Source organism: Euleptes europaea, chromosome 16 (genome assembly GCF_029931775.1).
Source record: "Euleptes europaea isolate rEulEur1 chromosome 16, rEulEur1.hap1, whole genome shotgun sequence".
NCBI classification, from domain to species: domain Eukaryota; kingdom Metazoa; phylum Chordata; class Lepidosauria; order Squamata; family Sphaerodactylidae; genus Euleptes; species Euleptes europaea.
Window position 1 is genome coordinate 22,705,221 of NC_079327.1, and position 27,655 is coordinate 22,732,875.

Below are 27,655 nucleotides of genomic sequence, written 5' to 3' on the forward strand. Positions count from 1 at the left end.
TGGTTTGCCAGTGCCTTCCCCAGTCATCTTCCTTTTACCCCCAGCAAGCTGGGTACTCATTTTACCGACCTCGGAAGGATGGAAGGCTGAGTCAACCTTGAGCCGGCTACTTGAAACCGACTTCCATCAGGTTCGACCTAAGGTTGTGAGCAAAGCTTTGGACTGCAGTACTGCAGCTTACCACTCTGCGCTACCGTGTGAATTACCTAAAAGTTAAATGCATTGTCTGCTGAGCTGCCACCTGCAACAGTATTGCCCAGTCCTAGCTTGGCATTTTAACCTCTACACCATACCAGCTCTACTCCATATAGCAAATGCGCAGTATAACTTGCCTTCTCTCAAACATTATTACACCAACTTTTTTTTTCTTTTTCTTTTTACAATGCTTTTTTATACGGCAATTGTGGTTTGGGGGGATTTTCTCTCGCAGTAAGCTCTGCAAAGTAAGCCAATTACAAAGCAGCATTTAAAGGGGTGTGGACTTGGTTTGAGCTTGGAGACTGCCAGTGCATAAATTCCCAACAGGAAAGTGTGGGTCCAGGGAGCAACGAACCTCAGGTAAAACTCCCATACATAAACGACCGATGTTTCTCCAAAATTTACATTGCTCCAGGTAAGAAAGTCTGGATGTGAGCCACAATACTAACTATGGTTAATTTGTTGGCCTCCATGAAAATAGCATCTGACATCAAGATCTGAAGTTGGTTTATTAGCAAGTTTGTCTTAAACAGGGTTTTGTGTTATGTATGAGCATGGCATCCTGACTTACTCCTGGCTTGTTTCCCACTAATGCCCCACCTGCAGGGACGATTGACAAGAACTTTGGGTTACATTTGCATAATTAACAAAGCTTTAATACAATGTTAATAATAAAAATATCCATTAAAACCAGACATGTTTTAATGGACATTAAAAAAACAGACCTTCCTTAGTTGTATAAATTATTAAAATACCATAAATTACAATCATTCCAAATATAAAATACAACAGTTTTGACCAAGCTATAAAACATGTATAAGAAGTAGGGGCAGTTCATTAACTAGATAATACCCCCTTTATTATTGGAACAATATAAGACCATCTAGTATCATTTTTCAGATAGTTATTACAGCTGGTCCAAATATCTTAGTAAACAAGGGCAGCATAAATTCTAGCTCTATGACATGTATCATTCTGTTCAAGACAGCTGGCCACAAAGTATGATCTGAACAGAGGGGTGATTATGTATTCTTGGACCAGTGGCCGCTACCAAAGTGAAGCAGGGCAGAAAGTACACAGGGCCGTAGATCAGTGGTAGAGCATCTGCTTGGCATGCAGAAGGTCCCAGGTTCAATCCCTGGCATCTCCAGTTAAAGGGACTAGGCAAGTAGGTGATGTGAAAGAGCCGCTGCCGGTCTGAGTAGACAATACTGACCAAGGGTCTGATTTAGTATAAGGCAGCTTCACGTGTTCATATGATGGTAAATTGTACCACATCATTCAGACAAAATGACAAAGCATAGTTTATTGTTACTAGAGCAAGCATCTTTACTATGCAATCCTAAATAGAGTTACACTCTTCTAATCCATTGCCTTCATTGAAGTCACTGGGCTCATAAGGGCATAACTCAATTTAAGATTGCATTTAAACTTAAGCTCAAGAGGGAACAATCTTATTTAAACAGACCTGGTTAGAATAGACAGATAAGGTCCTAACTGAGGGGGTAGGTATGAAACCGGTAATGGTGCTGACCAAGTTCAGAACCAGGGTGGACTCACCCCAAGTTCTGGTAGGCGACTTGCTAGCAGTGACAAGCACCGTTAAGATAGTTTATCTGAAAGTAAATAAGTTTTACAAAATGGCTCCCTCTCTCTTCCCTCTCATGCAGTGCTCTAAACATCGAAGACTCCTGTTTTTGTGCAAAATTATAACTTCTTGATACATTTAAACCCCAAATTCTGATTTGCTGTCTTCCCTGAACTTGGTTTAATCCTTGTTTGTGGGGAATATAGAAAACCACAGTTTGTAGTCTGGATGTATCGACAAACCACAGTTTCCTGTGGGAGTCTTTCATTAGATTGCTGAACATGAGAGAAGGAGGAAGGAGAGGGCACACAAGCACGAGAATCTTCCCAGTGCCTTCACATCACAGTGAAGTATGATTTTTCAGTACCCCTAAAAATGCCAGTATGAAGGAGGAAGGGCAGTTGAAAGCAAAAGAAGGCAGGCATGTTGAGCAGCAGTTATAATGCTTTTTTATAGTGTTTGGGATCTGCTTTCAGTAAGGGCTGTCTACTGGTAATGCAAAGTCTTAAAACACCGTTGGGGGCGTTAAATGCAGCAGCCAGTCCTTAGGAGATAAATACCTGCCGTTCCTCAGAAGAAATTGTATTGAAGAGCACACAGTCCCAAATAATCAAAACGTTTCTTAAAAAATAAATAAATACAAGCACGCTCTGTATTTCCTTTAGATTAGGCATGGCTTCAAAAAATTACAAATGCAAAAAATAAAATAAAAGCGAAATCACATTCAAAAAGTCCCTTTTAGCGGTCCATACTGACTTGAAAACAAATCCATCAGACAACGTAAGAAGACCAAAACCGGCCAGAGAATGCTGTAGTTGGTCACCATAGCAACCATAAGCTTCTACTTATTTACTGTTTGTCAGGTAACCATGTGAAAGCATGCAATTTAGAGGCATTAGCGAATGAAGGTTTTCTGCCTATTCCCCCCCGCCTTTCTTTCAAAACCCAGTAATGCTCCTGCAAAGCTTGTGCTGTTTTTAGTTCTAATCTTCTGATTCAGCGACATTAATGGACATGATAATCAATTGTTCTTATTTGGCTAAGTGTACTTGCTTTGCAGCATCTGGAGAAATGGGGAAAAGGTACTGGGTCAGCTTGTGTGACTGCCATTTTTGCTTTTGTTTTTTGCTTCGCCGACAGCTACTGAGCTCCACAAAGGGCAGGAACGGCCAGCCCTGTTGCCCCGTTAAGTCGCTTACCTCCCTCAATCCCCTCGCACCAGGGAGACATGGGCGCTCCTAGCTACATCCCCGATCAATTTGCGTGACACTCCAGTGTTGCACTGTTCTACAATATTGCCTCAGGGCACTAAAAACAGGCAACTGGGAGGTCCACAATCAATGTAAAGCTGGGCTCCAGGGTTTTATCTGTGAGATAAAGATCAGTAGGACTAATATGGCTCATTCATGGCAGAGCCCTGAGGTGACAAGACTGGATTTCAGAAGCTGGGAGATGACATTATTAATGCTTTCCTGTGTTAAAAACCACCAAAAACGTGCAAGCAATGAAACCCTAACAAAACAGGGAAGTCTTCTTTGATCATTCTCCCTGTTACGCTGGTTTTCTATTTGAAGAACGCTTTCACCCCTCCAAAAATGTGAATTTCTAGTAGCGTTATGAAGTGGAGACCATTCCACCTCATGGACTCAACTACCTAATTTTCTTATTATTGGGCGGAAATCAAACTGAAGAGAACTAATGTATGCACCTGGACCTGAGAAAGAACATTGAAAATACTACTACTAATAATAATAATAAACATTGTGGGGCCAGGCCAAGCAGGGGATCCTGAGGCCCGGCGCCACCCCGGGGGTTACCCACCCCACATTCAAATTACCCCACATAGTCCAGAACCCAAGACCAATATGAGTGCGAAGTTAAGCAGTACATAGATTACAGACACAACACGTATGGGTTGAAACAAGCCACAACTTTTACAGCATTAGGCATTGGCAAGCATGGAGACGGAATCCTGACATCAGGTGACCCGACTGCCAGCTGATGTATCCTGCGCCCAGCCATCATGCTGGGCCCAGCCTGAGATGGCAGTATCCAGGACCCACTTGGACGGCAGCCACTGTGTGGTCCCCTGCCACTTGGGAGGAGGCCATCCCTTACAGCCCCCGACTGGGCATGTCCAAATCCAGGCTTCCCCCAAAACCCCTTATTGGGGTCCCCAGCATGGGAAAAGGGGGCACACAGGTCGGCTTCTCCTAAAACAGGATCTGGCCCCATGCCCAAACCACCAACCTCGAAGTTGTGACAAGATTATAAGACAGTGTACAAAGGGAGGGTGGGACAAAATCAGCAGAGGACTAGCCGAGCCAGGAAGGGGTGCAGGCAATTTATACCCCACCTGCGGACCTCCATTGGCTGCCGGCCGGGGAATCCCAAGACCCCTAGGTCCTGATTGGCCTGTTCAAACGAAGGGGGTGGAGCTGATGCACAGCGCGCAGCCGCCACCATTTTCCCAAATGCTCCACATGGGGAGCGGGGGTGAACCCTGCCGCTCCTGGCTAGATGCCCCTACGGCTGGCCCGCTACGCCACTGCCGGGAGCTGGGAGAGGAGAGGCTCACTGCCAGCAGCCACCTCCCAACTCTCCCCCCACCCCCAGTGGCAGGGCGGAATCCAGCCGGACCTCTGGCTCCTGGTGCGGACCTGCAAACCCGGCTCCTGATAAGCGGGAGCCATCGCTTTGTTATTTAAGCCAGGGCGGTGTAGTAGTTAGAATGTCAGACTAGGATCTGGGAGACCAAGGTTTGGTTTCCCACTCTGCCATGGAAGCCCATTGGGTGAACTTGGGCCAGTCACATACTCTCAGCCTAATTTACCCCATTGGGTTGTTATTTTGAAGGTAAAATGGAAGAGAATAGAATGATGTAAGGTGCTTTGGGTACCATTGGGGGAGAAAGGTGGGGTATAAATGCAGTGAAAATAAAAATAGTTGAAAAAAATCAGTGCATAATATTAAGAAAAAAGAAAGCTAGGCCCTGCTTACATTCTCACAACCTTAAAACAAACAAAAAAAAACCCACCAATAACCCAAGTTAGAATTTGCACTGTGGCAGGAAAAAGAACAGAAATATGACTCAAATAATAAGACTTAAGTCTTAAAGTAATAATTTTATTGGCTTAGCTCCATTTATTACAGTCGTTACTGCTGGATTGTTGATGCTGCTTTATTGTTGTTTCGATTTTAATTGTGATAGGTGGTCCCCATGCAACTGGGCCAGAGTTTTCCCAGTGAGAATCTGCCAGAGGGAGGGAAACCAGGCTAGAACCTTTTCCTAGGGCAAGAAAATGGTGCTAGTTTAATTACAGACTTACTTATCCAAGTTAATTGAATGGATATTGGAATATTTCCTTAGAAATAATACATACACCCAAACCGCTAGGCTTTGTGTTTTTTACACTTGCCACTAATTAGAAATTAGTGCTTAACTCTTCCAGTGCTGACTGTGGCACTTCCTTATTCATTCCAGTTTAATTGCTCTGACCATAATTCCTTCACTGAAGCCACCAATAATAGGAAACTGACTTTGGCTTAAATGATCTGGGTCTCCAGAACGTATAAACTAGGTATAGCACATCATTAAAAAAACAGCAGTGTTTTCATTCAAAGCTCAATGTTTCATTAATTACATTTGAACCAACTGCCCATCAAATTCCCATTTCTCATTCTAATATACATAAATTAACTATTTTTAATGGCTAAAAGTTAGAAACATAGCAAGTAAGGAATGTCTTTTTTCCAACAGAGGAAAAACATCATATAGAGGTTTAAGAGAATATAATAGAATCACAGAATCATAGAGTTGGAAGGGACCACCGCGGTCATCTAGTCCAACCTCCTTCAAAATGCAGGAAATTCATAACTATCTCCTCCCCCCATATGCTTAAACATTAAGCATTAAAATGTAAATAAATGCATCCATTGCAACATCCCCTTATATGTGATGATTTCTGCATGTAAGCATTCAGTACTGGTAAATTCCTGACAGGAACCTCTACCTCACCAAACACCACAAAAGATATTAGCAAAATAATTGCTGTGGTGACAGGAAACGATGTCTAGGCTCAAATAGGGTTGCCATCTCCGAACTGGGAAATACCAGGATATTTTGAGGGTGAAGCCTGAGGAGGGTGGGGTTTGGGGAAGGGAGGGACTTAAATAGGGTATAATGCCATAGAGTCTGCCTTCTAAAGTGGAGATTTTCTCCAGGTGAACTGATCTCTGTCACCTGGAGATCGGCTGCGATAGTGGGAGTTCTCCAGCCACCACCTACTTTGCCGTCCAGATACCTAGGAAAGGTACACTCCTTCATGCATTGATTGAACAGTGCACAGAAAGATTGAAGGCTTGAAAAAGTCTACACGAAATGGAATTATACCGGATCTCCATTGCTCTACATCTTGTTTCCGTGGTTTACTGATGCACTTTATGAAATTGAAATTATTAATACGGACTGAATAAGGACTGAGCATTTTGGCTTATATTTTGCATTGTAAAGCCTTATGCTGAGAGTTGGGGTCTTACTTAGACCAATTGTGATATACATTTATTTGCTCCAGAATTGTGGTTATTGAATGTTTCCAATATATATCTGTAATAGCATGAGTTGCTATTGTTTGGTTTCTTTATTTTAGAAACAATTGTTTTGTGCTATATTTTGAATTCCACACTCCTGATTATGCACTTGCAAGCCGTTTTTTGATTACTACCACCTGGAGGTTGGCAACCCCAAAGACCAAAAGTAGGGCTGTTAAAAAAAAATCGGTAAAATTCAGATTCGGCAAAATTCGGCCCATTTTGATTCGGGCTGTGCCGAAGTCCGAACTCCCCTGCTTCGGATCCCCGAAATTCGGGCGAGATCCGAAGTTCGGGGGAAAATTCAGCTCCCTGAAGGCGCGCGGGGTGGTGGTGGGTGGAACAGATCTGTGCCTCCCAGCCGGGAGGCACACATCTGTTTAAAGGGCCCCCCCGCGCGCCTTAAGGGGGCTCCCCTGAAGGCGTGCGGGGTGGTGGTGGAACAGATGTGTGCCTCCCGACCAGGAGGAACAGATCTATTTAAAGGGCCCCCCGTGCGCCTTCAGGGGAGCCCTCTGAAGGCGCACGGGGTGGTGGTGGAACAGATCTGTGCCTCCCGGTTGTCAGGAATCCTACTTTACTACAGCCACAAACTTGGTCCTTGCCTCCGGCTGCTCTAATGTTCCTGTACAGAGTCTCTAATGAAGGCCAAAACAAAACTATCTCACCAAACAACCATATTCACCAAACAACCATAAATCTATGTGTCTCTGGTACAGCATCTGTAGCACCTTCTGTAATACTAGACCAAGACATTTTAGTACCTGGTAGAAAGTCCAAACTATATCCCCAGTTGCTAATCTTTACAAGGTTCCATAACATGCTACCAGATAAGGCTGTCTCACCCCATAAGCCTAACCTGGCCTCTCTAACCTTTGTATGTCTTCTATTGGAGCTTTCACTTTGCTTTGGGCCTGAATGTCTGACATATCATATTCTTTCTTGGTCAGAACCAAGTGTCATTCTGAGTTACTCTTCGACATATTAACAAAAAAACTAAAGAAAACTCATCAACTAGTGCTTTACCTCTGATGGAATCTGGATGTCCATCCATGCCTGGTATCTGACCATCTGGGCTCCGCTTCTGAAACTAAGCAGGACTGAATACCTGGCTGACTCATACTTGACACAATAACCCTTGGGAATTTATTGGTTGGATCCTGCCAGCTTTTCGCTCAATCTCACCCAATTATCCTCCTTACTACAGCCCCTATCCCATACTGCTTTTGTCCATTCAGGCCCCATAATCCCTAGCATAGCCTTTTGGGGGTCGTTAAAGGAGACCCCTCCATCTATTTTCACCAGTGAAAAGGCTGCCTGAATCCAACCTAAAATACATTCTTCTGAATTCTTTGGAAGGAAGAAAAAGATACAACGGAAACAAATAGACAAATATATCTGTACCTGATGTGCTGTTTTTAGTGCAGAAAATGGCACAGAATTTCAAAAAAATGTAATAAATAATCAAAAGGCATCGCCCATCTTTATTTATTTATCTATTTATTAAAACATTTACGTCTCACCTTTCCTTACGGTTCAGTATGCTCCACAAAGCCACAGAAGTAAGCCAAAAAGTCAACTCACCATACTGGAACAACCTCCTGCCCTTCACACCTTCCTAAATGTTGGTATTAACAAAGACAGACTAAAAAGATATTTGTAAGAAAATGACAGCAGCACAGATTTTTCTTTTTTATACTTACCCTTGGAAACGTTGTAAATCTGTCAAGCTCTTCCACAAAACAGAACATCTGCAAACTGATTGCCGACATTACAATTAATAAGCTGGCAGTGAAAACAACTAAACTCCCAAGCTTTTTTCCAGGTCCAAAAATCTTATACACAAAGTCTTCCAGGGCAGGCGAAATCTTTATAAGTCGCACCACCCGAAGCACCTGGGTAAAAGACAAAGGAAATGCAGTTATTGATTTTACTGCAGGATGTCAAGTGAGAATAAACTCGCAATGTTTTATTTTAAATAACCTCCCAATGCTCAGTGCCATATATTGAAGAAAGAAAGTTACTAATGTTCCAGTTCATTGATTTCCTGGATGTTTTCCCTCAGTTACAGCACATCAGTAATATCAGCTTTGTGGTAGTGCCCCCCCCCCCAAAAGATAAAAGAATGACTCTGCAGCAGGGTTGCCAACCTTCAGGTGTTAGCTGGAGATCTTTTGCTATTACAACTGATCTCCAGGCGACAGAGATCAGTTCACCTGGAGAAAATGGCTGTATTGAAAGGTGAACTCTATAGCATTATTAGGGTTGCCAGGTCCCTCTCCGCCACCAGCAGGAGATTTTGGGGGAAGAGCCTAAGAAGGGCAGGGTTTGGAGAGGGGAGGAACTTCAATGCCATAGAGTCCAACGGCCAAAGTGGCCATTTTCTCCAGCTGAACTGATCTCTATCGGCTGGAGATCAGTTGTAATAGCAGGAGATCTACTGCCACCACATGGAGGTTGGAGAAATATGTGAACCTACGCTGAAGTAGTAGAAACTGGAGAGAGGCGGCAGCGCATGGCTCAGTGAATGCAGAATGAAAATTAAGAAGAAAAGCAATGCTATTGCTAGTAAATTATATTCATTTATATAATCATTTATATAACTTCCAGGTTTGGTTATATAAATGAATATAATTTACTAGCAATAGCATTGCTTTTCTTCTTAATTTTCATTCTGCATTCACTGAGCCACACCCTGCCACCACCTGGAGGTTGGCAACCCTAGGCACTATGCCCATTGAAATCCCTCCCCTCCCCAAACCCCGCCCTTCTCAGGCTCCACCCCCCAAAATCTCTAGGTATTTCCCAACCCGGAGCTGGCAACCCTACTCTGCCGTGATCAACAATGGGTCCACCTGTTCAAATAAGGATCAACAAGCTACGGCTTTGATCTTGAAACCACATGTAAGCTCCTATGTTAAATGGGAGAAGCAACTGAATATATAAGAGTTCTGGGGATTAAAGCCTGCCATGCCATCACTCACCAAATACACAGCACTAATTATTCATGGCTGGTAAACAGTCACCAGCTTTATCCTAGTTAGTTTGTTGCTGTTATTTTTTTTTAAACATTTTAATTTTTGAAAGGACCCCCCCATTTTTAACATAAAATCTCTTTTATAAACAACAACACCCTGTATAACTTGAAATTGAAATCAAATTGAATAATTGATGGGAATTGGTAATCATTACAAAATATCATTAATTCTCCGCATTATGGCTCCTTGCTAACTGTTTTACACTTCAGGGAGAACCCTGACAGCACAAGGGAAAGGCAGTGAGTCAGCAGATAAAACAAGTGATTTGGACATTGCCCAATCAACAGAATATACTGATCTCACCCCCAAAGAGGATTGCATTGATAGTGTGTGCAGTGTTTCTGCCAATTGTTGTTTTCTCTTGTTATCCAGGGAGTTCTGTTGATTCTGTATAAGGATCGCTGCCCACACCCAGCATTTTCTGGTTAAGAGACTTTGTGTTTATAGGTTCTTTTTCAGCAACGGTTCTCAAACTGTTGGTGCTCCGCGAAACATCTCCTAGTGCTCCGTGAAGAGACTGGAAAGAAAAATACTACTGTCGTTCGGTTTAGTATATAGGTGCTAGGTGAAAATTAGTGTTCCGTGATGAATTTATCTCCTGAAAAGTGCTCCATGACTCAAAAAATTTGGGAACCGCTGTTCTACAGCGTGTTCAGCTATTAACATTGTTAAATTGTGGCTGCGATCCTGATTACATAATCCTGATTACACAGTCTGCTTTCTTAAACAGGAAAGAAGCTTTATTACTAAAGACTAGACTAGAGCACATAGATGAAAATAGCCATCATAGTAGGAGAATACAGTTCTAAGGAAATAAAAGGAAACTGTATATCTGAGTTACAGTGTGCTAATTACCTTCAGATGGAGCAAACATATCCCTAGGTACCACATCTGGACGAAGTGTTTTAACACAGAAGAGGAAGAGTTCACCTTTTAACACTTCTGCCAGCTTAGGTAAGGTTGCCAGGTCCCTCTTCGCCACCGGTTGGAGGATTTGGGGGCTGAGCCGGAGGAGGGTGGGGTTTGGGGAGAGGAGGGACTTCAATGCCAGAATCCAATTGCAAAAGTGGCCATTTTCTCCAAGAGAACTGATCTCTATTGGCTGGAGATCAGTTGCAATAGCAGGAGATCTCCAGCTAGTACCTGGAGGTTGGCAACCCTAGGCTTAGGTGACCCCCCCAATATAGAATTAGGAATCCTGCCCCTCAAAGGAGCTTCTCTGCTCTCTACCAATGGGGTCCCTTGGCATGTAGCCCTAATCTCTCTCTCCCTGATCAAACGTTATGCTGCCCATCCATCAAATCCCCTATGGCAGGTAGGCCCAAAATGGCTGAACCACAGTTCTTGTTTTATTGACTCTCCCCTCTTGGGAAAATAAACAGTTTGCCATGGGTTCAGGAATCCCAATCATAACATGCTCCCCACTGGGCATGAGGGCTGGAGATGGAGAATGTAATATACACAGTTTTTAGAAGTGTAGTTAGTTGGTAGACTAGAGGGACAATGGAGCCAGCGTGGTGTGGTGGTTAAGAGAGGTGGTTTGGAGCGGTGGAGTCTGATCTGGAGAACTGGGTTTGATTCTCCAATCCTCCACATGAGTGGCGGAGGCTAATCTGGTGAACTGGATTTGTTTCCCCACTCCTACACACAAAGCCAGCTGGGTAACCTTGGGCAAGTCACAGTTCTCTCAGCTTCACCTACCTCACAGAGTGTCGGTTGTGGGGAGAGGAAGGGAAGGTGACTGTAAGCCGGTTTGAGTCGCCCTTAAATGGTAGAGAAAGTTGGCATATAAAAACCAATTCTTCTTCTTCTCCTCCTCCTCCTCCTCCTTCCTCTCTGTACAAAATTATGTTCAAAATGGCTGAATAAACAGGTTGGTGTTCTGCTACTGAGGCCTTGTGGTGCAAACTTCTTTGTGGGAGACCAGATACATAACAGCAGGCCAATGAGTATTTAGCTCAACCTCAATGAGGCTGGTGATTTGTGTTCCAGCTACTGACTCAAATCAAACCACATATCGTGCTTTTCAGCACGTGGCTGAATGTGGCTGAATCAAGCCCTGACTGGATGAAGCCCAGAAACAGGCGGAGCCTTTTGCTTCATGGAATATTTAAGCTCTCGGCTAAACAGAGAGCCTTGCTTGTTCAACCAGTTCACATGGCTAGTGTGCTTCTGCTGTCCCTGTGAACCTAGACCCAGCTAAACCTAGTTTGTGACCTCAACCTCCGTATTGCTTTGAAGGACAGATCCCTTCTCCTAGGGAGCCTGCAGTCAACTTCAGGACCCAGCTGACACAACCAGAACACACAAGCTGCTGTTCCAGCTCTGCCTCTTATGTCCTGCTGCTTGCCTTCTTGGGATGTCAAATGTCTCCGCATGCTTGCTATGCGAGAAGTTTATCTGCTTTTAAAATAGAGACTTTCCCCTGTCTACCTGAAATTGGTAGGCAGAATGGCATAGATGAGAGCTTCCGGTTCAGAAAGTTCCATCCCAGATGGGTGGAAAACAAAAGCACTGACTCTGGAAATGTATTTCCCATTGAATCAAATGGGGAAAAATAGAATAAAGAACATAACAAAAAGAAAGAAAAACACATCTTAAAGAAAGTGATGTAAAACAAATTTTAAAAAAATTGTATCAATATATAGATAGCACAGATATTAGCCTACTTCGGAAGACCTATACCATTCCATTCAGGGTGCAAATTCCTACCAGCCTAGTATTGGTTACATATTTTGTGCATATTGCAAATTTCTACGTGCTTTTTAAACCTCAAGGGTCATGCTTTTTCTTGGGTCAGCAGAGAGATTAGCCAATGAATCATTCTATTATGCAGACTTGAGATTCCAGAAAAAAACACAATAATAGCCAAATACAAATTTTAAAGGGGGTAGATGGAACAGGGGGAGAAACGGTTGCTGAAGTACAATTCCTCTCTGAGCATTTAGCAACTTTTATCCTTGTAGTTTTCTATTTAACTGTTTTAGTATGGGTGCCCTTCCCTGCTCCCGCCTTAAGTGCCTTAATTGACATTTAAGCAGCACATTAATCTTTCTAGGGACTATTTTGCTAGAACGTTTGTTTTCATTAAGAGAGAAAAGGACAGGGCCATCTTCAAACCTCTGTTAACTATTGGAGCGCACATATGGAAGAAGGTAGGCGTGTCCAGGGGTAGGAATCTCACCACTCCTGTACTTATCAGCTCCAAGGATCTTCCTGGTGGCTCCTTCAATGGCCAGGGCAACCCTTGCATCCCTGGGAGATGATCTTTCACCAGGAGGAGCAGAGGGAGGGCCAGGCAGGCAATGATGGGGGGGGGGGTACGGCCTAGCCACTCCTGGAGCTGGCCACGCTTGTCACCCAACCACCCAGCAGTGAGGTGGGGCTGTGCTGCCAAGCTGCACCTGATGGCAACCCAGCAACTGAGGCCAGCCACATTCCTAACCCTACTGGGCCTGCATCTGCCTGGGGAGTGGCTTTTTGAGGCGCTGGGGGACAGCAGAGCTCAATTCTGCCTGTTCTCCATGTTCCATGAAGACCCATTCAATTTCATGGGGCACTGGGTGAGGCCAGAATTACCCCACCTCCAGCTGCTCCTTTAAATGGCAGCCCTCAGGAGAGCTGAAGAGGACAGGCCAGAAGAAGAGGTCTACGACAAATAAAGAGAAGTTTGTGGTGAGGTTCAATCCCTTCCTCACCACTGACTGAGATGTCTCCAAAGGGTCGTCTTGAAGGGACGATGGAGGGTGCAGGAGCCCTGAATTCTGACCTGAGCAAGTTGGATCCTGACAGTAGGTTGGGTCCCTACTGAGGAGAAAGGGGAGGTATACACAAAACAAACAAATCATTCTGCTGTTTGAATATATGGCTGTAGGGGAAAATGTCTCATGGATGAAGATCATGTTTACGACTGAGCGCTTACCTCTTTGCTATGGGTACATGCACTGAGAATGTGCCGCCGGACACAGCTTCTCAACACATATGTGAATGGGAGGCTCAAGCATGATCTTCATATGTGATAATGTACATGGATGTATATTAAACTCTCCACATTCATGTCATGTACCAAATGTCTCTGAAAATTTATTTTTTCAGTGTTCAAAGCATTTCGCAATATTACCATATCATCTTTTCAACAGCTCTGTAAACAAGGCCACAATTATAATTATTATCTTCATAGTACAGAGGAGGTGAAAGGGGATGAGGCTGAGAGAGAGAGAGAGAGAGAGAGAGAGAGAGTATTGACTTTTGTCAGACTGTCTATTGTATTCATAGCAAAGGCAAAATTTAAACAAAGGAATTCCAAAACCCAGCTCCTCCGTTTAGCCACTATGCTACGCCGGGTCCTTCGATACATGTCCTGATTTATTTAAAGCAGTGAAAGTGGACAATAAGCCGGTTAAAATGAATAGGGAATACAACAATTTATGACAGGCAACAGAACTACTCTTGGAATAAATGTGGTAAATAAACCACAATCTGATACTTAACATTTGCACGGAAAGTCACTTTCTGTGGGATGCTTAGCTGTATGGAATGGATGCTGCTTCCATGTGGCCCAATGCTGTGGTGCACCAGCATCAGTATCTGGAAACCATTTGGAATAGACAGATGAAATGGCTGCTTCCCAACACAGAATTCTGGTAGGGGAAGCGACCACAATATCTGTCCATTTCCTGTGTTTCCAGCATAGCTTGTGATGGAACAACATTCAATGGCAACCATATTGCAAATCTAATATTTGAATCAGGTCTTTTCCCCCCATGCATATAAAAGCTTCAGACTCTTACTTTGAAGTACTTCCCATTTAAATCAATAGCACTAAAATTAATTGCCATAATTTCACTGCCAATGACTGGCATACTTCGTTTCTTAGCCCTTAGGCTGCATTATACCCATAGTATGAAAATTCCTCCATGGGTTCAGCTGAAGGCACTATTGACAGCCTTCACAAAATGGGTTGACTGAGTGGCTCTCAAATCTATTGGCCAGGACCCAAAAGTGGATTATGACTCTTTCACAGGTGAGTCATGAGGCCAAGAGGGAGAAGAAATAGGGTGAGCTGGAAGAGGAGGATGGCAAATTGGGGGTTATCTCTGACAATGAAAAGAAGCCTTTGCTAAACAATACTACATATTTATAAGTACTAACCATGAAAAATAAAACAGATACTTGTTCAGTGTTAACTGATATGAGATCCCTGCATTTTATGTTGGGGAGGGGGAATGGAGCATGGAGTTTCTTTACAAAAGGGACACAAAAATTACTGTATGTTTAGAAGGGGATCCCACTTCAAAATGTTCTGAGAACCACTGGGTTGAGTGATGAGGTGTCCAACCATCCTGGTAGCCCGTAATGGAAGTCTCACATGGGACTTGGGAGAAATGTAGGCAAAAGACAATTCATGTTGAAGTGGTATATTATGTATCTACCCATTCCTTCTCCAAGGAGCTCAGAATAACGTGCATGGCATTCTCTTAACTATTTTATCCCTGCAGACATCTCATGAGGTACATTATGCTGAGAGAGTGACCCGCCCAACACCTCCTAGTGAGTTTTACCTAGGGTTGCCAGGTCCTTCTTTGCCATCGGCGGGAGGTTTTTGGGGTAGAGACTGAGGAGGGTAGGGTTTGGGGAGGGGAGGGACTTCAATGCTGTAGAGTCCAATTGCCAAAGCGTCTATTTTCTCCAGGGGAACTGAGCTCTATCAGCTGGAAATCAGTTGTAATAGCAGGAGATCTCCAGCTAGTACCTGGAGGTTGGCAACCCTAGTTTCATGGGTGAGTGGGAATTTGAACCTGTGTCGTCACCCCCCCACCCCCGCCGCCCTGGTCCTACTCTTTGAAACAAACTGCCTACAAGAAACAAATCAACCAAATAGTCCCAGAAAAATGTGTTTAGAATTACATTTATTAAATCTGGACGCTGTAATAGAGTTTGAGGCAGCCTCTTTGAATGTGCCTCTCTGTTTTTATCTGTCTAGTGGTTGATAGTAAAAAAAAAAGGAACAAAAAATGGTATAATGCTCTGGGACTTTCCTCTGCTTTGTTGAGATAAACAGGGCTGGTGCATCACAAGACATAATATGAACTAGCATTGTCTTAACACTTGTGAATTCTAGCGTGCCCCATAAATGGCTCACCTTCACCAGTTATGGGGGCAACGGACTCAGGTAATTCTTTATGTGCTAAAATCTAAAATTCTTATATAACCAAAAGATATTTCAGAGTTGACATTTTTCCTCGATGGATTTTTGCTGAGTCTCATTTGCTGAATATGGAAAGTTATTCATATTTCCATAACTTCAGAAGACACAACCTTTTCTCAGTTGACTGAATCCTGGCTTACAATTTTTAAAACATTTATCTGCACCATTCATTATTTACCCTTTATGCATTATTAATTACTTGTCATTCACTTCAAATTTGTTTATAAATAATGTATAAGTGTGGCTGGGCTTTTCATTATTTTATTTTTTAAAAGCAGAAATCCATTGTAGCATCCACCAGGGTGGAACACAGACTTTTTTGGAGGGGGTAGGTCTATCCAGGAACCATTGTTTTGGCTTAGCTCACTGAAAGTGTTTTCTCTCTCTGAACCTCCTTATCATGCCAAGTTATCTGTTTAACCTGAAAACGTTATAGTTATGTTTCTTGGGTTGGCAAATGAACAAAGAAAGCAAAATACAGAATATTAAGTCAGACCAACACAGGGATACTAATCAAGATGTTCCCAGTTCAAATCTCGTATCTGCCATGAACTCACTAGGTGGTGGTAAACCATTCTCTCTCAACACCCAGATACCCCCTCCCACCATCTGTCTATCTACCAGCCACATTTTTATCCCATCCCCTTTCTCTCCAGAGTTCAGGGCAGTGTACGTGGTTCTCTTCTCCTCTGCTGTATCCTCACAACAGCCCTGTGTAGTTGGTTAGGCTGAAAGACAGTGAATATCTCACGGTAACCCAATGAGCTTCAAGTCTTAGCAAGGATTTGAACCTGGATCTCTGCAGTCCTACTCCCAACACTCTAGCCACAACAGTATGCCAGTGTCAATTTTATGGAGAAAATAACACTCCTTTACCTTGTAGGGTTGTTGTAGAGTTTCCAGCAAAAAGTTATTTGAACACTTGTAAGTGCTGGGCAGCCCATTCCTGAAGGGGAGGGCTGCGTCGGTGACTGGAGGCAGCGCAGTCACGCTTCCCCCCCACGAAGCCAAAAGCTTGCCCTTACCTGGAAAACCCGTGGAATTGCTCCATAGGGTTCTCCAGGTAAGGACAAAGAGGGCATTTCCGGCCCGAAAGGGCTTAGGAGGCTGCCTAAACGCAGCTCTTTCCTTTGCCTGGCCCAGGAATGCCCCAGAAGATGTGCTGTCCGGACGCTGGCGCGAGGCTGTGCCAGCATCCCTGTGCCCCCCACCAGCACCCATGCCACCCTGGGTGGCATTAAGTACCACGGGAGCCAGCATAGGGGGCCCGGATGCCGGCACAGCCCCTTCCTGGCCTCCTAAGGACTTTCATCCTTTCGGCTCAGGCTGATATAATACTAATATTATTAGTATTTAAAATGAAAGCCAACAGCACTGAAAGCCAGGAGTCAATTTTGACCAAAGAGCAACAACGCAGCAGCAGGAAAACAAAGGCATCGGAATCAACAACAATAATAATTTACCACTATAGCCTTGAAAAATTAAAACCAATAGCTTTCATCTGGTACCTGAAATGCAAAAGCGTGTATGCCATATGAAATGGATGCAGGGAGGGAGTTCCATAAGTGACATAGCACGATAGTAGCCATTCATATAATTTTTAAGGATGGGGCCCACAAAGCAGGAGATCTGATGAGGACCTCAGGTATCACTGGTACCCAATCATTCAGGGCTTTAAAGGTATGAACTAGCACTCTGAATTGTGCCCAGAAATAGATTGGCACCAGTACTGGTGAGATACATTCTCAGTATCCTTTACCACACTCGTGGCTGTATTCTGAGCAAACATAATATTCTGAACAGTCTTCAAAGACAACCCAACATTACAAAGGCGGTACAGTAATGTAACCTGGATGTGATCTGAGCAGGGGGGTAATTATGGGCAGATCTTTTCCCCCAGGAAGGGACACCGGCTGATCCATCAGCCAACATTGGTTGAAATATGCTACATGTCATAGACAAAAACTGTGGGTTGCAACCCCAAATGGGATCACGTAACTGAATGTGGGGGTCGTGATTTTTTTTATTTTTTCTAAAAATAAATTACTTTATGATTTATTATCAGTAAATGTTTGATTTGTGTACCTATTTTATCTACCTATATTCCCGTGTTCATGTACAAATTTCTCGACTGAAAAGGGGTTGCGAGTGGAAAAAGTTTAAGAAGCCCTGTCATAGACGACGGGTTGGGCATAGTCAGCCTTTTCACTCAGTCTTTTGCCCAATCCCCTCCCTACTACAGCCCCCGTTCACATGGCTTTTGTACATACAAGTCCCACGACAGACTTTTTGGATGGCCAAACAGGAGCCCTTTTGATCCAACCCGATTTTCATACAGACCTAACAGCGGTACCAAGGTGTGAAGGTATTCCTTTAGGGAGAGTGTGTTCTGTCTAAGAACAGTGATTCTTAACCTTCGATCTGCTACTGCCCACCACTTATGAAGCATTATCAACAAATGTCCCTCAAACAAGCAGCTGAAAATCAAGGCATTAAAAAAGCACTTCAGATAATTTTATTGGTATCAGACTAATTATGATAGAGGCATATGATCTACAGACCTCAGGCACACATTTAATGGGAACGTCACGCTTGATGGCCAAATATTCAAAAGGTTACATCTAACTCAAGGTGGGCAGGGAAACATGAGTAAACAGAGTAAAAAACAAAAGGTGCCAGACTGATGTGGTGTGCAAGTTTTCCATCAGAGCAATATGCCCAATGTCTTGTACCAGAGTTGAATGCCAAGTTACAGTTAGAATCCCAGCACCGAGCACCGATTAACCTGGCAACTGACATTTTAAAAAGCGTCAACTTTTTAACAAAGTAAGTTACTTATGGGTTCAGGGAAAAATACTTGGAAGGGCTAGAGCAAGATCTGGGGAAGGAAATTCCGCAGTGCTTTTTTTTTTTTAAATGCCAAATCTTGTGTGATCCTATCTTGTAAGTTTTCTTGACCACTATGGCAAAGAATGTTTTACATATACACTGGTTTCTAAGGCATTAGGGTGCCATTTGTACAACAACTGAGTTTTCACAAAGATAGCGAAGAAATTTAACGTAATTGGCCCCTGCCCTTCATCACTGCTTCTTGACGCAGCTGCTAAAGAACACCTCTATGCTAAATTAGTGCACTCACACACACACAAAAAAAAATCAGCACAGGAAGCCAAAATATAATGAAATCTATTTCTAATATTATTTTACACATACAACGAAGAACTTTAGGTTCCTAATTGTTTTGGAGTCTTCATGTTTTGTTAGATAGCTCTTTAATGACTGCATATGTATTGGTTAAGCTCTTGTATGGCAGATTCTACGTTACACTGAAGAAGTTGGATGACGAAATGGTACGTGTTTTTAGAAGACCGTCTATACAGGATGGAGATCGCCTTGTGAAGCGGCAAGTCTGATCAAAGACGGATTGGGACCCAAGATGGATTGGGGTGGATCCTTTGATTTGTTTTGGACTTTAAAGTGTCTTAGCAAGGTGTACATTATAGGACCATCGTCATTTTCTTTGTTGTATGTGTAAAATACTATTAGAAATAGGAGATTTCATCATATTTTGGCTTCGTATGCTGATTTTTTTGTGATTGTATCATTTATTACCAAGCAGCATTTCCTCACTTGAGGGTTAACTGTGGGATTGTCTTTTGGCTCCTGGGCTCTCTTGCAGTGGCAGAGAAGAGGCATAGGTGGTACTCTAAAACCTTCCAATCAGCTGTCCCAGATGCTGCACTTTTTGCTGTTGGTATAATGGCCCCACCCTCCACTATCTCAACCAGACAGGTTTTTAATTATAGGGCCCCTATGAAGGCAAGAGAGCTGGAGCAGGTGGGGCTCTGCAGGGCTACAGAACAGAGCAGCTTTTCTCTTCGCAATCCAAGGCAGGCAGGTATTTTATAATGCCCTAAGAATTTGCAGTTGACTCATTTGTTTTAAACAGACAGTGTAGCAACCTGACCTGCTGAGAAGGTGACCTTCTGGTGCAATAGTAGAACATTAGCAAAATAACATGGTGGAAAGCCTGAATACCTTACAGTAAATTATGTAGTGCCAGTGCTGTCTGCCACGTAGGGAAGAGATCAAGATAAATACATTGTACTAAACAGAGCCAAAAAATATATATATAAAAAGAAAGTTTATTGTAGGGGGAAAAAAGGACAAGGAGAAGGGTGGTTGGATTCCAAAAAGGTGCAGAACAAAAATACAGGGGGGAAATACCCAACAAAACACACAGATTTTCAAATAAAAGCCATAAAGTTGGTCTAACTGAGCTAGGTACACGTTACTTAGGCTGCAGCAGATTTCTCAGAGCATGTATACAGTCCTTTGCAGTACTAAGTTAACGGAGGAGTACTTAACCCCTACCCACCATCCTCGAGGGGCCCATATTTCACACTGATTTCACATTGTTCCAAATGGAGATGAGGGAACATTCCCTCAGCTATTTATGGTAAACGGAATCTGCCCTAAGCCAGCCTCCTCACTAAGAATCACTAGCTGATTTAGCCAGTCCAATGTAAAAGCTCTGATTTCAGAGGCTAACCTCACCAATTAGAAAATCACTAAAATCATAGTCCCGCCCCACCAAATAGTCATTCATGATTCTGAACTTCCATGACAATAATACTAATAATACTAGAACGCGGGGTCATCTGCTGAAGCTGGAGGGTGAGAGATTCAAAACAGATAAAAGGAAGTATTTTTTCACACAACGCATAAATTGTGGAACTCCCTGCCCCAGGATGTGGTGATGGCTGCCAGCTTGGAGGGCTTTAAGAGGGGAGTGGACATGTTCATGGAGGAAAGGGGTATTCATAGCTATTAGTTGGAATGGTTACTTGTCATGCTGCATACCTGTTCTCTCTAGTATCAGAGGAGCATGCCTATTATTTTGGGTGCTGTGGAACACAGGCAGGGCAATGCTGCTGCACTTGTCTTGTTTGTGGGCTTTGTAGAGGCACTGATTGGCCACTGTGGGAACAGACTGCTGGACTTGATAGACCTTGGTCTGATGTTCTTATGACAAACAGTTGCAGCCCATTCCTGAGAGGAAGGGCTGCGCCAGTGACTGGAGGCAGTACAGCTGCACTGCCTCCAAAGGAGGTTTCGCCCTTCCCCCCGGGGGCCAAAACCTTCCCCTTTCCTCACAAACCCGTGCAACCGCTCCACAGGGTTGCAAAGGGATATGCCACCTAAAAAGGTGGCGTATCTTGTGAAAAAGGAAAGGGGGCGCTCCCGGGCTGAAAGGGCTTTGGAGGCCACCTAAAGGCGGCCCCTCCCCTGGCCCTGCGCCCGGACACCCCAGGAACGCCCCACTAATGCCCCCGGGAGGATGGCCGCAAGGCTGTGCTGGCGGCAGCGCGGGGAAGACAGTTTCCGGGCCTCCCAGCCGGCTTCCATGCCACCCTGGGCAGTGTAAGTGGTTTGGGCGCTGGCGCGGCTCCTTCCTGGACTCCAAAGGACTTTCATCCTTTCAGGTCAGGAATGGGCTGTCGGTCTGGTCCAAACCAGGAGGTCCTTTGTCTAAATGGATTAATTTTGGTCCAATGTGGAATGGGAGTGAAAGGGCTATTCTGATGTAAACCACAGGGGCCTATGATTCCTGGCACTCTAGGTGGCATTCAAGCCACATGAAACTTTAGGGGTTTCTTTCTCACTATTTGGGTGACTGTATATTTTTTCCCCTTTATAAACTGCTTTTTTAATTCATCAAGGTTAACTTACTATGATGCCCAAATACTTACATATGGATCTATGTTACTGCGTTTCCTATCATTCCAATACATCCAAAATAAAGTCCAGTGGCCCCTTACCTGAAAATATGTAAACTGAGAATGGTAGAGGTCTGGATAAATATGTAGCGTAGTTCCAATAACCAGTAGCAGTTCAAATTTGTGAAGAGAGGAACTGATGTATCCCGTAAAGCCCAGACACCAGATCTTTAGGAGAGCTTCCAGATCAAACAAAACTGTAAATGCAACCTGGAGAAAAATAAGAAGACAGTGAACAGATCCTAGAACAGGGGCTTGTATCCTACAAGAACCATGAACAGAGTGAAATCACAGAACAGAGCTTTCTTGCTTCCCTCTGAAATCCACTGACCACTCCACAAATTTTGATCCTGTGGAGAGCTCACCCCTCATGAATGGCTTATAGGGGAAAGTAGGGGCAGGCAGTGGAAAGAGGGAATTGGCAGAAATCACCCTCCTTTCCACCAAGGGAAGAACCCTTCTGTCACAGGAAATAAATAGTAGAATATAAGCCTTTGAGTTGAGATCACCTAGAACTTATTCACACAACTGTTTTGGCTTGGCTGAATCTGGCTCCTGTACTCATGCAATCTCATTGTCTGAAGAAAAACGTGAACATTCATTACACAGTTTGTGAAAACCATCTATCTGAAACATAGTTCTGGGTTGCTTGTTTTAAAATCCCCACAATTAAGAAATAAGCTAATTGAATCTCAGTCCAGAGAAAAGTTGGGATTTTTGCCAACTAAAACAAAACAAAAACTGTCCAAGATTTTCAGTGGGTCATGGTGAAAGCATCTTGTAGGATATAAACACTTTAAACTGTTTCATTATGAGATTAACAATTTCAGGGTTAAGTATATTTTAATTTATTCCAAAATAGTGTGGGTTGGATAATTTGCATTTCATATGCTTGTCAAAGTGCTCAAAACTACTAACAGTTTTTTAAAAATATATATCAAATGCTTTGCATAGAATTTGGATACAATTAAAACACCGGACGTTTTCAAAAACAGAAGTAGGAGTCTTGTAGCCATGACAATTCACTATGAGAAGACTTGGAATTCGAAGTGGTGTGAGCTTGTCGGTAGCTCTTGTCAGTCATTAAAACCATCGTGGCTCGGGCTGTGTTGAATGGGCTCCCTGAAGAGGTGAGGGCCCCCCTCCCTTTGGGATCTTCAAGAGACACTGGAAGACCTGCCTGTTTGCCAGGGCCTTTGAGTCAAAACATGATAAAACGGAAAGCATGGACTAATAGATTCTTACAATCAAAGAATTACAGTTCGAGTCTTAAAACATTTTTAAAACATTTAAAAAAAGAATTACAGCTGGGACACATCTGTCAATTGCGCTGTTCTAAGGCGACGAATTTTCATTGCTGCTAAACAAAATTTTGCAACCTGAAGGGTGGTTGAAGGATTACCCCCTTGTAGAAGCATCTCAAACCTTTCACCTGCCCTGTCAGGTCTCAATCTCGAAAAGAGGGGATCAATAAACTTTGAACGGGGTAATGTATAGAAATTGCAGTTCAGGAGGGCATGCTCAACTGTTTCTAAGTCCCCTGATTTGCAGGGGCAGAATCTCTCTTCCCAGGGTGTCTTCTTATATTTCCCCTCAAGCAAAGCAGATGGTGAGGCTGCACATCTGGCCAGGGTAAAGGCCCTTCTATAATTATTTATCTCTAAATAGTGGAGATAGGCTGCTGGTGCTAGGATGTATTTAGTACGGAGGGGTGCAGTGAATAGAGGCGCCCTTGCTAGATCTGTTTGTCTCTCCATGTCTTTGATCCTTTGGGATATAATTAACTTAGCTTGTTCCCACCCTAACTGAAGTAAAGCTGGGGGTGTAAAATCCAAGTTGTTTAATTTGACATCTATGGCTATCACCCATCTGGATCTAAAGGAGTCACATAGGATCAGTGGGAGAAGACCATTAGAGTTGAAGTTAATTTTCAGCCAGAGAGAGATCGAGGACAGGACAATCCTTGCCTCCACCTTCATCATACCAGTTTCTAAACGTATCAGAGCATTTGGAACACATCTTGGCAATTGCAAGGAACTTAGATTGCACTCGTTCAATGGGAGTAAGACAAGAGGGTGAAGAGTCGAGTTGTGGTCCATATAGCATTTGTGCTAGGGGTTTCGCCTGATAAAATTTGAGTGCTGCTGGAATGTAATGTGCCCCTTTGGTCCGGAGGAAATTGATTATCAAATGGGCTGACCTTTCCCCCAAATTGGCTGCATGAGTATTATGGGCCAACTTGGATCCAGATGCCTGGATTGTCGTTCCGAGATATTTATATTGGGTGACCTGTTCCAGCCTGTGGCCATTAATGCTCCACCTCCTATATTTAGGACGTCTACCAAAGGCCATGACTTTTATCGTAGTTGATCATCAGGCTTTCTTTCTCGCAAAACATTGCCACTCTCATAAATGCCCTCCTGAGACCAACTGGGGTTCTTGAAAGAATTACCGCATCATCGGCGTAGAGCAGTATATGAATATGCCTGTCCACCAGTTTAGGAGGATGTAAATCTGGTGCATTCAATGTGTTAACTAGATTATTAATATAGTAAAAAAGCTGGGAGGCGAGAAGACAGCCCTGCCTAACACCTCTATAGGTGTTTATGGGGGCAGTAAGATGTCCTCCTCTATTACACCTGACTCTCAGTGCTGTATGTTCGTGCAGGGCTCTCAGCAACGTCAGGAGCCTTTTGTCTATGTTTGTGGCTTTAAGCTTGTCCCAAAGTAAAGGTCTGGAGATCAAATCGAATGCTGCCCTGAAATCAATGAATGCCGCATATAAGGAGGAATTTCCCTTATTAGAGTATTTCTCTGCAAGATGTTGAAGGACAAGGCAGTGCTCTATTGTAGCTCTCCCTTCCCTAAAGCCTGCGACAGGGTGACTTATATTCCATAGCAAAGTTTTGCTCTTATGTTTGCTGGAAACGGAAGGCATTTATGAAGAACAAATGTAAGCAAACGGGTTGCCACTCTCCTGGACTGGTTATGGCAACCCCAACAGATGCGTGCCACCACTGTTCCAGACGTGCAGCTAAGCCCCAAACGCAATGGGGAAGGCTCACGCAACATCCAGTGAAACTGACAAGGAGGAACCACAGGCAGAGAAGCCAATCACCCCGTCCCCAGGAAAAAGGTAAAACTGGGGTCTGCTGTAATCCATACGCTACCTTAGGTCTTTCCCTGGCTTACTTGCTGTCACTCTGTTGGTTTGGGTTTTGCGCAGCCTGACCACGCTCCCCTGCTGCCTCACTGGTCGAATCTCAGGAACCCCCCTTCCTCCCCCCCACTTTCCTAGTATCTTAGCCCACGGAACCCCGGACGTCTCCGCTTCAGGACAGGTGCAGTATTTCCCATCATCAAAGGGCCTGCCACATTGGCAAACGTCTCTATACTCCTCTCTTTGATTCCTAGGTTCTCTGTGTTGTTGTGTACAAGTTATTGAATGTCTGTGTACATATTATTAATAAGTAAATCTTTGAAACTAAATCCATTGACTCCGCTTTTTTCTTTGGATCACGGTTTGGACTCCCGTAAACACAGGTTAGATCCTGCAGGTTATGCCCATTACCAGTTATTGATTTGTTAATTCCCCCATATAAATATTCATAACTGAGCATTTCGGCTAACACAAAGACCTTATGGGCAAACCTTCAGATTAATTAGTATGGACGAGATGCTGTAAGCGGGAGCTATATAATTTTATCATAGGATATATATTTTATATTTTATGGTGGCCTTTGGCTGTCATAAAATAAAAAATAAATGGCCATGTAAGACTTTGTATAGTAACATGTCACGTTCTGTCTAAAAGACAATTTCTTAATATCCCATCACATTACAGCACAATCAAGAAAGGGAACTGGGCTATATGTATAGCAGCACAGTAATTCTTAATGGCTTGGATCACAAAGGAAGGGGGACAGCCATTTGCTGCCAAATGCAGCAATTTATATTCTCCCATACTAGTGAAGAAGAAGAGTTGGTTTTTTATGCCGACTTTCTCTACCTCTTAAGGAAGAATCAAACCGGCTTACAATCCCCTTCCCTTCCCTTCCCCTCCCCACAACAGACACCCTGTGAGGTACATGGGGCTGAGAGAGTGTGACTAGCCCCAGGTCACCCAGCTGGCTTCATGTGTAGGAGCGGAGAAACAAACCCAGATCACCAGATTAGCGTCCACCACTCATGTGGAGGAGTGGGGAATTAAACCTGGTTTGCCAGATCAGAGTCCACTGCTCCAAACCACTACACAACGCTGGTTCTACATTGAAAGGCTGCTAAAATTACAGAAAGCTCTTGTGGCAAAGGCAGAACCAACAGTCTGCCCCGCCAGACACATGCTGCTTCTAATAATGATGGGCATTTCACTATAGTTAAGTAACTAAATCGCTGAGGCCTTATTTTCAGAAGTGCTGACTCTGTGGACATCGGAACTCCTGCTGAGCAATATTATGATGGATTTCCTTCACTGAGAAAAAAATATGGAGTTATATGGAGTTAATTAAACCACAGAATACATGATGAATAGTGCCATCCTAAACAGAGTAATACCCCTCTTAAGCCCATTGAATTCAATGAATTTAATGGGCTTAGAAGGGTGTTCCTCTCTCTAGGGTTATAATGCAAACCTTGTAGCTGCAATCTAGCAGTCTTGAAATATGCTCAGAGATCACCATAGTGATGCCCCCCCTCTCTCACACACAAACCTGTTTTCTTCTGTAGAGAAAGGAATATTGTGCTCTCCTATTAGATATTTGAAATTCTGGGTGGTTTTTGTTGGGGATGAACCATAACAACAGATTTATTTATTTACTTACTTACTTATTTATTGATTCAATTTAATACCCCACTCTCCCTGGCCGAGACTGGGCTCAGAGCGGCTTACAGGGGAATAATAATCCGTTTAATCAATAAAACCATTTAAAACAGCATTTAAGATAGCCCTAAAAGTCTAAAACTACTTAGGCGCCTCTAAGTGTAAAAAGGTTTAACTAGGCGAGCAGATGGAATTAAGATACTGTGACGGTGCGGGTTGGGGAGGCCAGCAATCATAGATACGAAGCCATAGATGGCCTCAACCATAAGCCTGGTGGAATGGCTCTGTTTTACAGCCCCTGAGGAACTTCTTAAGGTCCCGCAGGGCCCTGATCTCACTCGAGAGGCTATTCCACCAGGTAGGGGCCAGGGCCGAAAAAGCCCTGGCCCTGGCCGAGGCCAGCCAGACATTCCTTGGGCCGGGGACCACCAACAGAGACCTTGAGCCTGCACAGAGTGGTAGACAACTACCGCTGAACAGACCGAGGCTTTCCTCCTCTGTACTTCATAGCTGAAAGCTCCCAAAACATTGATTATAAATTGACTTCGATAGTCCTAGAGAAGAACAAATGGGTACTTGTGTATATCATGACTCATAGGAAAAATTAAGTGCAATTTGTAGTATATTTCCTGAACTTGGTGTTGAACCTGAATTTTTCTTTTCAATTTTGAAAAAAAGTGTGGAATTTGTCTGCATTTACTACAGCTTGTTGCGAAAAACCACAGCTGTGCCCTGCCTCTTGCCTCGCCTCATTATTGCTGACATTTTGTTTGAGGAAACTGTCTTTCAGAGCACTGTACGCTAGGCCTGTCAGATGTTGTCAGAAAATTTGAACAAATCAGTCAAGGGTTATTACTATGCTTTACAACCATAAAAACCTACATGCTTAAAAGTGTTTGCCATTCACTTGGTCCTCTTATTTACTCTTACTGAAAAATGTCTGGCACTCACCTCTGCAAGGTAGAATTCATCGTACTGCCTCTTAAAAGTTTCTCCCTTGTAATAATTGCTAGCAGCAACAATGACGTCCACTGCCACCATGCTCAGGATAAACATATGGAAAATGGAAGACCTCATCATTCTCTGCAGAAGATAAAAAACCACACAGATAGCCATATACTCTTCTCTGCTGAAAAAGCATAACTTTATAATCAGACATAAAAATAATTATATTATAGAATCATGGAGTTGGAAGGTACCACCAGGGTCATCTAGTCCAACCCCCTGCACAATGCAGGAATTTCACAACTACCTCCCCCACATACCCCCAGTGACCCCTACTCCATGTCCAGAAGATGGCCAAGATGCCCTCCCTCTCATGAACTGCCTAAGGTCATAGAATCAGCATTGGTGACAGATGGCCATCTAGCTTCTCCTTAAAAACCTCCAGGGAAGGAGCACTTACCACCTCCCGAGGAAGCCTGTTCCACTGAG

At 43.6% G+C, this 27,655-nt stretch overlaps 1 protein-coding gene across 2 annotated transcripts in view; it reads right to left on the minus strand.

Moving 5' to 3' along the window:
* The window catches only part of NALCN (sodium leak channel, non-selective), a 257,201-nt gene that overhangs the window by 105,008 nt on the left and 124,538 nt on the right, over positions 1-27,655 (minus strand). For both annotated transcript variants that reach the window (XM_056862109.1, XM_056862108.1), the window contains 3 exons: positions 27,173-27,304; positions 21,445-21,612; positions 8,080-8,271 (listed from right to left, as the gene is read on the minus strand). In XM_056862109.1, coding sequence (XP_056718087.1) covers positions 8,080-8,271; positions 21,445-21,612; positions 27,173-27,304 — 492 coding nt within the window. The remainder of the gene's footprint in view (positions 1-8,079; positions 8,272-21,444; positions 21,613-27,172; positions 27,305-27,655) is intronic.